At 34.1% G+C, this 14,027-nt stretch overlaps 1 protein-coding gene across 2 annotated transcripts; it reads right to left on the minus strand.

Annotated features, from left to right (window-relative positions):
* Positions 1-3,556: 3,556 nt before the first annotated feature.
* On the minus strand, positions 3,557-13,843 carry LOC116767910 (sorting nexin-27). 2 transcript variants are annotated; one of them, XM_032658442.2, is made up of 10 exons: positions 13,730-13,843; positions 13,007-13,333; positions 9,862-9,964; positions 9,063-9,333; positions 8,777-8,874; positions 8,162-8,408; positions 7,667-7,827; positions 6,941-7,130; positions 6,413-6,591; positions 3,557-5,692 (listed from the first exon to the last, which is right to left on the minus strand). In XM_032658442.2, exons 1-10 carry the CDS (start codon positions 13,732-13,734, stop codon positions 5,624-5,626), a joined length of 1,650 nt encoding a protein of 549 aa, XP_032514333.2. In that variant the 5' UTR covers positions 13,735-13,843; the 3' UTR covers positions 3,557-5,623. The 2 variants fall into 2 exon arrangements, with proteins under 2 accessions (XP_032514333.2, XP_032514334.2); XM_032658443.2 differs by lacking the exons at positions 13,007-13,333; positions 13,730-13,843 and adding an exon at positions 10,454-10,793.
* Between the last annotated feature and the right edge of the window lie 184 nt (positions 13,844-14,027).

The raw sequence follows: 14,027 nt of genomic DNA on the forward strand, positions 1-14,027 counted from the left end.
AAAGACATACAGATTTCGTCTGTCCGTGGTCACGGTTGATGCAAAGTAACCGAAACGTCGGTAGTTTAAGTTAAAATAATTAAAATCGCATAGTAAATCCGATAATATTAGTTTTATTTCAGTTAATATAGCGTGTTGGTAATACAAGCTGTGCTAAACATGTACGTAACATATAGTAAGGTTACTTGAAGCAAACCACATCACGGCCTCATCGTGAGAGACGAATTAGTACGCTCTGTTAGACGATCACGTGAGAAAAACAAACACACGCGTAATACTTAACACATACATACAAGCAAACAAGACATCATGAGATCACATTAAACTTGGACGTATTGATTATTGTTAACAAAAAAATGCTACATTTAGTTTAATTACAAACAAAATCTGAAAAAATAGCTTACGCTTTTTGCCTCTTCATAATGTCAATCAATTAATATGTTCAAACATAAAAAAAATACACTCGACTTGAAAAATCATGACCCGTTCGATTGAATATTGAACAAGTTTTGCTTATTATTTTTATGTTTTCTTTATATATGACCTCATTTTTACAGTTTTATCTTTATACTGTAAAAAATGTCCGTATCCAAGCGGAAATATTATCTTTATTTTATTTTGTACGAAACATTGGCATAGGCTTCGAATATCCCGCTGACAGCTAATCTATTAGGTCGTAGATCAATCGGTGTTCACTATTTTAGTATTCTTTATGCTGTATTACAAATACTTTCTGTTCAATTCTTTAATTTATATATTTAAACCACCCAACGACTTACAGAAAAGATTAATCAGAAATAAAGTAATAGGATGAGAAAAAAAATGGAAAGAATCTTATCGCCAAATGGCCGTCTCTTAGAGGCAATCTTAATTAGGAAAATATTGACGTGGAATAAAGATGGTGGAGGTGGTATAGTAATAAAAAACATACGCTAAAACTGACGCCGCTGTTTGCATTCTACGATTGATATGAGTTTGTAACGCCTACATACTCGGTAAATGTATCAAAAATAATCACAATACTTAGATAATATTAATTTCGTGTCTCAATACAGTTCAGAACCCGTTTTCTACTAAATGTTCCTCTGAAAAACTAGCCCCTCCGTTGAACCATTCACTTGTACAACTTTCTTGTAGCGATTTTTCGTCTACCTTCATCACCTAGAGTCTAGACCGTCCATCACATAGTTGATAATTTCCCTTAGTGATATAAATTGACTCGCGCCGCGAACAAGTAAAGCTGAACCGATCTCATCTATGATTTACGCAAAATTTTTTGTCTCTACTATAGTAGAGAAACTTTCTTTCTTACTAAGCATATTATTATTATTTTTTTATTGAGACAGAAACTGAGACGCAGCACCATCGTTCGTTCGAATTTTTATTTAAATACTTCTTCAGTTTTAATATAAACTAAAAGAAAAAGATAGATTTTATTAAAGAATATAAATTTCGCGTAACTCCTTTTATAGGAATTATAGTACAGTTAAAATACTAACAATCACTTAGAATTGCCAAATGGAGTCTGAAATAATAATTTTATGAATTAATATAATATATTTTTTATCTTTTGTTCTTCTCTAAATATCTCCACTTGAGCGTTATGAAAGTAACAGTAAATATTTAAATCTATTTGTATTACATGTACTAGGGTTTCAGCAGTTAAAGTGTTGTACGGTTCGTTTCTTTCGTATATTTTGTAGTAACCGGAAGAATCCAATCAGATGGAAGCCTTCTATGACCTGGAATTATTACAACCGGAGCTTTTCAACGCGTGGAGCGACCCTGTAGTTCATAGAAATAATTAATTTAAATAATAACAAACAAGAAGTAAAAGGTTCATTAAAAATGATAAATAACTCACAAAATCTTTTTTACCATCAATATAAAGATATAATAAGACCGTTTCCACAAGGAGTCATATTAAGAAAAAGGTTTCTAAAACCAGACATCAACTATTGACATCCTTTTTGTCTCAGAACAACATAATACGTACTGACATATAAGATTTTCGCGTGTTATCATTTAAATGAGACTTAGATTTTCGGATATACCTACTACGCGTTTTTTATTATTCGTCAAAAACATAATCCCAACGTTTCAGTTCCTTTGCAGCAACCGTGAACACGGGCAGACGAGATAAGAGTGTCAGACACTAACTGACTGACCGAAATCCTTAGTTTCATTCAATATAATACCGTTGTAAAACATAAAATGTTTTAAAAAACGTTTATCGTTCAACGTAATTTTCTTTTGTCCACAACATATCTGAATACAAAAAGAAACTATTACAAGTAAATTCATTATCAGTAGTAAAGCCTACTAGAGCCTAAAGTTTTGACAGTCAAAATTTTATTGGTGATAGTTCATTTGACGTTATAAAGTTGCTTGCACTCTTTGTTACTGACATCTTTATCAGTTGTTAATTAAATAATAACGATGAATTTGTTTCCTTAACTTGAGGAATGGTAAATCCTAAAAGTGTATCACAATTGACAAGGCACGTTGATCCACTACAATTTCATATTTTATTTGATTATTTTTTTTTTTTGCAGTAAGACTTAGGTATATGTAATTGGGTAAACGGGTAACACTTTCAAAATGACCAAAATAAGTTTGTCCCTGCATTACTACGGATTACTACTGAATTTTGGTTGTTGAGGAAAAGGGAGGGGTGGGAATAAGGAAAGGGTGGGAACAGGGAAAGGACAACCGGCTCTCACACATCGGACGAAACACAGCCAATAAAGACTACTTCACGCCGTTTTTCTGAGAGGGTGGTGGCTCTACCGTCTAACCAACTTTTGGCATAATTCACTAATGTAAACCTTTTAAAAATTAATATATTTTTGAATATTGTGTGCAGAAAACAAGACGGAGATTTTCTAATAGTTTAATAGCTTTAATTTATTTTTTTAATGACTCACATTATATTTTTTACTATCATCTAGAACACACAAAATACATACACAATACTTAAGATAAAATATAGCGAATTGTTTAAGATGACTAGAGTTATAAATTATTACATTTCAAGTTCAATTTCAATAACACAATAGAAACGTCATTTTGACGTCTAGCAGTGTTCATGACGTGACGCGTCATGTTAGTTTTTTCCCGCGTCATAAAAAGTCTACTTTTATTAATATACAGCTATTACAACAATGTAGTAATTCTATTAAGGTATCTATGTCTTATTCTGATGTACATCACTGTAAAGTTTCATCAAAATCCGTTAAGTAATTTTTGCGTCAGAGCAGCAAACATCCATAAACCGAACGTCCTGGCACACTTACTTGTAGGACGAGTGTCATACTAGTATATGTACTCGTCCATACAAAACATCACTGTATATTGTTCATTACCACTCAGTTCTCTTGAAAGATAAGTTTTTCTTCACGAATTAACACAACGTCGCGTACTCGAGCTTTTCACTGATTACTTCAGCACAATGTCTCTTATAACATGAATGCTTAGAACACTTCATTTCCAGCCTGCTAAGGAGCACGTGCTATAAATGGAATTCTGAACTTAAAGGTAAAATAAAACCATCCGGGAGTGGTACAATAAATTTATTTAAGTGAAACCTATACTTAGTGATAGCTATATAATGATGTCCCGCGACTCTACTCAAGTCGGAATGTATACGTCGAGGCGTCTTCACACTGAACGGCCCCCGTACTCTCCCACCAATTAATCCTAAATATATTTTTAAATATCCGTCACAGAGCCGTCGGTGTGAAGACGCCGTTTGTGTATTTCATAGTAATATTTAATAAATATTTTATTGCTTAATGCTTTCATGATAAGAGTTAATTCGGAACATTGAAACGTTAACAAGCACATGTACAGTAACACTAGTGTTAGGCGACGGACACTCCGCAGACGATACACCGGAACACACATCGCGGCGGACAAACATACAAACAACTTTGTAATATACACTCCACCACCATAAGTAAGATATCAGCATGTTTACCGTGAGTCCGCATCCTCACTACATACAGATAGTTCACAGTATTTTTCATTAACTATGTTAATATTTAATACTATCATATGGCAAAACATATAGAAGTGAATACATTTGGATTTGGGACCTCTGTATGTAGTTCGAGTTACAAACTCATCAAGGTCATCATACTAGCAGTGTAATAAGACTGAACAAACAATAAAAACAATGTTATATCTCAGACGGAGCCGCGTGTGTAACTAGTGTAGCGTCGCTTCACTCCCCAACGACATAACTACATACGATCAACATTAACATATAAGTTGTAACCAACAACGAAGACCTTAGAGGTATTGCACTAACTGGAGATAACAGAGGATATGGCCACAGCACGACAGGCATTCAATAAGTACATGTCAAGATACTTAACTACCAATAAACGTAAACATTAATACGAGCACATCACAATATATATTTGAACTAATAAATACTGAATAAAATAACGTAAACGCGAGCATATTATAATATAAACTTACATAACGGACAGACGCATGTTGCCTACAGGCATATGTTGTAGATGCTGTGAGCGGTTTTAGTGTAACTTGTGAATTAATAAAACCAAGCAACAGTAAATATAATACTGAGCAAGCGATTTTACCTGAACCTGGACACCGACTTAGTACAGAACCAATGAAGGTCACAAACAAAAGTATAAGACATCATTTCATTAATGAAAATAACATAATATTCTCAGATTATTATTAAATTTGGAAATAAAAACAGTTTTACAATACACAATACACACGGAAATGTCATGGCTCCTCATGTAAATGCCAATAAATTTAATAAACATAACAATAGTATCACCTGCATATATATCTCTTAAATACAATTCAAAAACAGAAGCACACATATTACATCTAAAATTTATTGGATGGTAGGATTAAAATCATTCATATGTAAAATTATAACTTTCATATCAAAATTACGAATGAGCAGGATCACTCCGAGCCCAGAGGAATTATTTTAATGCCATAAAGTTTATACCAGCGCGTTTCCCTACCGTCTTATAAGTAATGATATATTTTAAAGGAAATGTCATATTATTAAGGACTATAAATATATTTTTCTCTACGATTCAATAATATGAGAGCTATTAATATTTTTATTTTATATATAACCTTATTTTAAGTTAAAAATAGAATACATCATCGGATCAAATAAGTCTTTAAGCATTTTGTATAAAAAAACAAACCTCCTGACAGCTCCCGCGACTTAACGACGGGTGACGTCACAATAATATAAAAAAATGTCAATTTAATCGAAATTAGTTCTTATTACTATTACAATAAAGAGATATAAACTTTTAGTGTTCAAAAAACTGATTACACAATTATGCATCATATAAAATATATAAGTACTAACATAATGAGCCGGCCCCGGACACGGTCGGAGGGTTTGTTTCATCAAATGAACCGAGTACAACACCAGCGAACAACACAGGAAGTGACGTCAGGGGACGGAGCCGGCCCGCACTAAAACATTAAACTATCACAGCTAACATATAAATGACCGTCTCTCAAACTACATATCGCGTGTGGGGTAGTCGTGTAAGAACTCGAAGACCTTCAGACGGCGGATGTGACGTCACAGGGCCGCTAGTCCCGGTAGTAATTATTCCCCGGTGTCGACCCAGCTCGCCTCCTCCGATATCCGGTCGATACAGTTGATGAGGAACTGGTACTGTAGTGTGACATATATTATTCATTACTAGCTTTTGACTGTGACTTCGTCTGCCTACATTTACAGTTGGGTTATGCAAAGTACAAAACATGTTAAAACAGTAGATATGGGACCCACATGGAGTTCTGGGATAAACTATGGCTCACGAATTGCTCCGATGTACGAGTGACAATATTCTACTGATGTAAAAGTAAACAAAATCAGTGTAGTAGGTTTTGCTTAAAAATTTCAACAAAAATTGCCATATATAGCATATTTTAAGCAGTGCACCCATTTTTGACCGACTGTTCGTTGTTTGTGTACACCTTTGTTATTATACGGAGATTTTAGCTGTACAATATGCAAGGTTACCTTCAGATCAGTTTAGGGAGTAACACTTGAGAAGAGTACGCTAGAGAACTGTTCAATAGTTACACATATCTGGCTGACCTCAACTATTAGTAACTACTCGCTAATAATGTGTATTGGAACATATATACTGTATTAGAGATAACTTCTTCATATGTTGAATAAATGTAATGCTGTCTGTCACGTCTTCATATATTTCGTACTATATCACTAGTTACTCTTTCCCCTTTCACATGGTGCGTCTGTGTCGCATGTGCGTTAGTGTGTGTATATAGCCATATATACTGATTTTGATCTCGCATATTATAATTTTGATAACGTATAAAATATATGAGACCATATGTGTGTGTTTGTTTGTCCGTATATACTGACATATGGCGAATGCAATGTTATAGTCCTGGGCGGCCTGTCCCTCCTCCTGTAGACGAGACGGGCGGCGGCCGCGTCGTCGTCCGCGCGCCACTCCCTCACATCCGTCCAGGGCACGTTCACTACGCCGCCCTCGCACGCGGACGACTCGCTCCACGACGACAGCTTGATACCTTCCCAACCTGGAATATATACATACCAGCTTTAGGATATACACAAACCAGATAACCGGGTCCTAGCTCCTTATAATATATGAGTTATAATCAAAATCAATTATCTCCGTAAAAACGTGTTTAAAAAAAAGAGATAAAGAACATAATAGGCAGAGAGAGGAGCTTGGATGGTGGAGGTGAGCGTTCAACGCGCCCTTGAACCTACGCTTGGGTCGCAACTCCCAGGCACTGTTGAAGCTCCTCTCCCTGCAACGCGATGGACCCGGCACTCGCACGGTGAATGCATTGAACGCTGAGAGGTCTCGTCTCGTAGTGAGGGGGGATGTATCGATACGTCCATCATTAGTTTCGTGTTTACCGACTGAGACGGCGAGGGCGGGCGCGGCGCGGCAGTCGGTGCGGGCGGGCGGGAAGGCGACGTCTCCGTATCCGGGTAACGTCCTCGCCAGCGCCAGGTAGTCCCGAGCGCGACGCACGTCCTGTAGAGCCTTCAGCTGATAGAGGCGGGCTCCGGCCGAGCACACGCCGCGGTTCACATCTTCCACCGCCTGGGACGGAGATGACAATACCCATACATTGATTAAATCTAAACATATATTGTATCAATGAAACTAATATTCTTCGGATTACTTCGCGTATTTTACTTATTTTAATAACTACATACTCCCGACGTTTCGGTTTCATTTTAGTGAATACTCGCGACAGTGTTAGCTCTCATTACATATTGTATAATCAAACATTAATTAGATCATCTATTTCGAGTGTACACCTATGCTGACTTAAAAAGTTGGTAACAGGTACGAATATCACTTGTGTATGTGAATTTTTTGTTTCATATTATTCTAAATCTGGAGCTCCCAAACTTATTTTGCCTAGCGCCAAGTTGAGAATAATTTATTTCCTAGAGCCCCAATTTAACATTACAACAAACTAAATAAATGAAATTACAAATCACCCCCAGTCCTCTACAAAACGCCGCGTTTTTGTCTTAAAGGTTATTCTAAATTTTAAAGGAAGGGTTATTCTAAATTTTAGTATGTATAAGACATGTCAGTTTGAGGCAGTATGTTCGGGCCCTTCAGACCTGCCAAAATATGAAAGCGGCGGCGGTGTCGTCTCTCAGCAGGTCGAGCTCGGTGTCGGGTCTGAAGAGCCACTTGCGGACACACAGACACGACGAGGACGCGGTGGAGTAGTTCTGGATGTACAGCGAGTGGGGACACTCGTTCGGTTGAAGTTTACGCTCTGGAACATTATGTTACATATTATATATATATATATATATATACTGTACTAGTCTAAATGGAACTAAGTTTGTAGGATACTACGCGTTTTTAAATTATTTTGTAACTACATAATCCCGATGTTTCGGTTCCTATACAGCAACCGCGATCACGGGCAGACGAGACGACGTTATCATCAAACGAGGTGTGTTCGACATACATTGATACAGAGATCTCTATAACATTCATTAATATTAAGAAATGAAATGGAGTAGTGTAAACATTTTATGTATAATTTTTAGCAAATCTTTCGTATTTGTCGAACCATAACTCCACACTAGCAAATTTCAACTCACCAAAATTGTATTCAACGATTTCAAAGAGATAGAAGTAGTTCTGTATGTTCCTGGCTAGACCTATCTTGTCGCAGACGGCCTTGTAGACGTCGTCGGCGTTGGTAGATTTGAGCACGGCCACGGTGACCACCTCCTTGTCCGGCAGTAGCACCTTCAGCTCCACGGGCGAGGGGTTGCAAGAGTCGTCGCAGTCGGTGAGGAACTCTTGCACGGCGTCACTCTCAGCTATCACACGGATTGCACACACCTGTAATATATGGAGAGCTCGGATCAGGAACATGACGCTGGTCATTTCGGTTCATATTATTGTGGTAACTAATTATATCATAGTAATTTTTCACAGACTGCACAAACATATAACTCAAATAAAACACTTTCAATTCTTTCAGCTAATGTAAAATTTCAGTGAACCTCCTCAAATATAATTTAGACACATGTATCAGGAAACTGGTCCTTCTGGACTTAATTAAACTTTTATTGTTAAGAACATTTACAAACCGCACATTTTGAATACCTTATTTCTTGATCAAGCCAAAACTGATCAGAATCATCATTGAATAATATTAATTAGGCTTAAAACTGCTCCATCGTACCAATAATCCTCTCCTTTAATACCTTCTCTAAGTACTGTTCCAGGCCGCGTCTCCTGCCATCCAGTTGTTGTTCGCTGAGTGTGAAGGGCCACTTGCCGGGGAGTTTGGGGAAGCTGAAACCTGGAAAGCATCTTGTATATGAACACAACAATTATCTGTTGTAGTGCGTGTTGTATCTAGTAATATTTATACATTCAACTATATTTATGTACAATATAAAATAAAACATGTATTTATTCCAAGCTATGTGTTACTGATTCTAAAGTAAGGCTAATATCTTATGTTAATATAGTTTTTTGTTCACATACCAAGAAACTCCTTCCTTAGTTGTTGATGGAGCGCTGCAAATTCTCTATAGCGTCTGCTACAGAGATGTCTGCCGGCCATGTGTACATTGAATGCTACGTAGGATCTGCCGGTGTTCCGCTCCATCACCACTCGGTAGTCGGGTATGGAGACGGGTAACGACCTCTTGTCCGTGTAGTCATATCTTTGGTAGACCGTAGCCCTGGAGTTAGCGGCACCTCCTATGACACCTACCGGCGCTGAATCGTCTGAAGGCTCTAAGCGCTCAGCTTCCTAAATTAATATCATATATGGGTAACATTCCACTCGACTTTCGTATGCAAAACTAATATAGAAAGCAATAATTTTATTGAAAACGTTCAAAAAATTTCAGTCACAGTATAAAAATACTAAAATGCCTAAAAACTATAAAAAATGTTACATTGAGATTTGTTAAGAAATAAAAAAAACTAAGTAATTCAACATTAGCAGATTTATGAATAATTTAACATCACAGTACATTAATGTTCAAATCAATAACAAGGTACGTTGGTTTTATATGTTCATTAACAAGATTATCCTTTTTGGACAGACATTATGTTTTACGACTGAGAATTGAACACAAATTTACTATTATGGTGACTGCACATTTCATTGTCTCGTCTACAACACGTCGCTGTTACGATCATTAGCTTAATGCTTAATGTGATTATACGATTACCTTGATTGCTTATTAATGGTCAATTGCGACGTATTTATTGTCATTTGAGTTGTAACTTTATTTATTTGATTCTATTTTAAAAATAATCAAATAATATTCACCTTCGGTGTTACGGAGATGACGGTGAGCGTAAGGCAGTCGCCTCCAGACTTGATCAGATCAACGACTTGCTTGTGAGTGGAGCCTTCTACATTCACACCGTTACTGTAATGTAAAATAACGATACTATTATATAAAGATAATTACGAAAAATACGAGCGGTAAAATTAAGACCAAAATTATCGGATATTTGAAACGTTCCAATATGACCAAAATGGCGGGAAGATATATCTTATATAATATATTATATTTACAAGTTATTTAACTAACAAAAGTAATCTATAACTATTACTTCAGTAAATAACTGATTTATTCCCTTATATAATTACTCGATTTAAATAAATTTTCAATTTCTATTTATAACAGCTCCTTATAAAATAAATTCTTATTTATTATTGACGATGGCCAATACCTAACACATCGATATAATTTTATTGAATGTTTTAGAAAAAACCAAACTAGCATTTCGGGTTTAATAGTAACTAATTTTTGATTATTCAGCTTTTCATTTACAACTTTCAAAGTAAAACGAACGCATATAATACGTATATCCTTATATGTTTTAGTTATAAGATATAATACGCATTCGATTACCTTTTACCGCCAAGACCTTGCACTGGCGATTCCAAATCATAAATCTCAAAACCAGTATTATGACAATAATAATAACGAAAACGGAAATCTCCAACGCGCACACTCCTCACCGCCATAGTTATATATAAAACATTTAAACACAATACAATATTTAAGAGAAACAACTCTTCAACGCATCGTTCAAACAATATTGAAACAAAACACACAACGATTAACCAAACATCCGGTCGCGTCAACTGACTCGATCCGATAATACAAAGAATTCCTAAATAACAGTAGCGTCTAATTTGAACGTCTTTGATTTGTCAATAGAAATATTAAATTGCGACGCAGTTGTAACCTTATCTACAGGGTACAATTACGGATTGAACTAATTAATACTGGCAATGAATTATTAAACATAATTATTCCGTAATAATTATGTTTAATAATTCATATTTCAATTTTTATGGCAAAGCAATATCCGTTTCCCGTGAAACGGATATTGCGTTGCCATAAAAATTTTAAACCCCGAGTCATTTTTTTCCTAATAGTATGGTAATAATGGTAATTTTAAAATAATTTCAGCATTGTTCTTTACATTTTGTAAAACTTTCTCATCCTTTGGTTATAGGTAAATTGACAAAAACCGAAATGTGTGGAAATTTGCATACATTTTAAATTAACATACAAATGTCAATTTTGAATACATATACAAATGAGTTATTTTGACAACAGAGTCAGGCAGTATATAGTACAGACGATTGAAATAATTTTTATCTTAATTCTAATTATGTTTCAAGCAAATGGAGTACTTCTATGATAAATATATGTTCGATATAAATACAGTATTATTAAATGTTTATTTATACAAATAAATAAAATAGGAGAATCTGTTAGAAATATTAAAATAATCAAATTTATGTGTATATATGTGTGTCTGCTTATTCCAGATAATCTCTGATACTATGGGAACCATATTTAAGGGGCTCTCAGATGTCTAATAAGCAACAACCTGGCCTACTATTTAGTTATTTATACTGACATAAATGATAGAAATTTATATAATAAATTTACAGTTTCCGAAAATTTCATTTCCAATAAAAAGATATCTAAACTGTCTTCAAATAAGGACCGTCATTTTTAAGACGATTATAACGCAAGTAGGTAAGGAATAATAATAGTAAAAAATTATAATTTGAAAACTATCCATATATAATTAATTCATAATATAACTGTATGTTGTACGGTCCACGGGAGTGTATCACACGAGTGATAAGGAAGCAGGTCAGTAGACTGAATGTTCAATATAAATACACTTTACTCCGTCCTCACAATCGTTTTGCTCTTGACAGTTACACATCATTTATAATGACCCATTGAACTACATTTTACAATTGCACCTCATTTTAAATTATATTGTATTCAAGATATTGAAGGATAATTTTTATGTCCATTGTTATTAATAATTATGTTTATTCATAAGTGACATATAAAATTTTTTATTTAATTATCATACATATTAATTAGGAATTAAAGAGAACATATTTTAATATGAATGTATCATATTACCAGGAAGATTCTTTAATGTATTGTTATGGAAAGATAAAGATTTCTATTTTTGGTTTGATCTATCTTTTTAGGTTTTTATTTATCATGTAACCATAAACACCAAAGATTTTTTTTGAAATTAAAGAATAAATATCTGTGCAAATATTTATGTACTTATATTATATTTTTATACACTTTTATAGACTTAATATATTATATAAACACATTGATTTATCTCCAAACTGATTAAGCCAGCATCTTGTCTAGCTTGATTTTTGTGATATTTTGTATTAAGGAATAATAACAGTCCCATTAGTGTATGTAAAATAATATATATATATATCTTTATTTAATTAGCTTCAATTGTCTTAATAAAAGAAGCCTTTTAGATGTCAGTATTTATACAGGTATTATGTACTATTGAATAAATAGGTTATTTACAGTGTATCTACTGTTTCTGTTGGTGTCAAAAAATAAATTAAATACTAAGATTTTTTGTTAATTCATTTTATTATATGTTAGTTAAATGTTGACTTTACAAGAGTAATTGCAACTTAGAGTTTAACAGATAAATATAGAGAAATGTACATATATCTATGATGTTATCACATTAATGTTTGAAATGTTAGTTTTTTTTTTCAAATACTTATTATGTACATCATGAGTAAGCAACGCGAGATATGAATTGAATAATTAAATTTATCTCAAGATATATGCATTACGATTTTGGATATTTTAGCATTGATATCATTTAAAGATAAATATTTACAAAAGAACTAAGTAAATTTTAATGATTACTCAACACAATGGAATTCATTATGCTCGTTTACTCGATAAGTAACTGCACAATTTCGTAATGCCTAACAAGAAACAAGTTTAACGAGGAAATAAACTTGGAAAAAAATATCATTCCCGGCGTTGCTAGGTTGAAAAACAAAAGTAATTATGAGAATTATTAAACTTCGAAAATATATATTTTTTTAACTGTAGCAAGATGAATAACTGACTACCTCAAGTACTTACACCTCGAGTATTCTATCTCCTTTTCTAATACCGGCCTGCTCAGCCGCTCCCTGCTCCAATACAGCACTGACATGCTGCAGAGGGGCATAAAGTTCCCCATTAATCGATCTCAGCTGTCCGCCCTCAGAAACTTGGCCGCGGACGTTAAAACCAAAACCAGTCTCAGTTTTATAAATGGTAACGCGGCGGGGCCCATTATTAGACACTATACTTTTATTATTTCTTTCAGGTCTTACAATACTGTTATTATCGGTTTCTGTCTCAGCCATTTTGGACAATTCACAATAATGAACACAGATGACGAAATTTATATCGTTGGACAACAGACTAAAAATTAAACATTTTTACAGACGTTTCAAAATTCCTGTCAAAAAGAAAAATTATAAAAAGTTCAAATTGTGGTATATTACCTATCAAATAAGAATTTTGTTATTAATTAAGTAATAAAAATATAAAACTCTAACCTGAAGCCTCAAAACAAAACAAAATTTATTTGTAGGAATTGCGATAGAATCAGGCCTTTTCATTTTTGCTGTTTATAGATGGGAGTTAGAATAGATGACAAACATGTAAAAATCAACTTAAATAAATTTAACATGAGTTAAGGACGAAAAAGTAATAACCAATGAATATCTTTGCTGAAACGACATCTAGGTATTTCAATGCAAATACACTTTTATTAGTCGATAAAACAGTTAAAAACAAAATATAATAGACGTTTACCTCATAGATGGCGGATGCGTCGAAACAACGTGGTGCTCAAAAAATTCCAATTTTCACACATCAAAATCAGCTGTGAAGAGCAGTATGGCCATTCAAATATCCACATAATCAAATTGTTTTTGATATAATCATATAATAAAAAAGATAATCTTGGAGGTTTAGTGCTCGCAGTGCATAAAAATATTGTTTTACATCTATAAACTCAATCGGTGTTGATGTTGACTAAAAGTGTTGCGTCATGACAGAATATGCCTCTCACTGACAAACAAATACAATAAAATTGCTAACTAGAGATTAC

The sequence above is a fragment of the Danaus plexippus genome, chromosome 19 (assembly GCF_018135715.1).
Source record: "Danaus plexippus chromosome 19, MEX_DaPlex, whole genome shotgun sequence".
NCBI classification, from domain to species: domain Eukaryota; kingdom Metazoa; phylum Arthropoda; class Insecta; order Lepidoptera; family Nymphalidae; genus Danaus; species Danaus plexippus.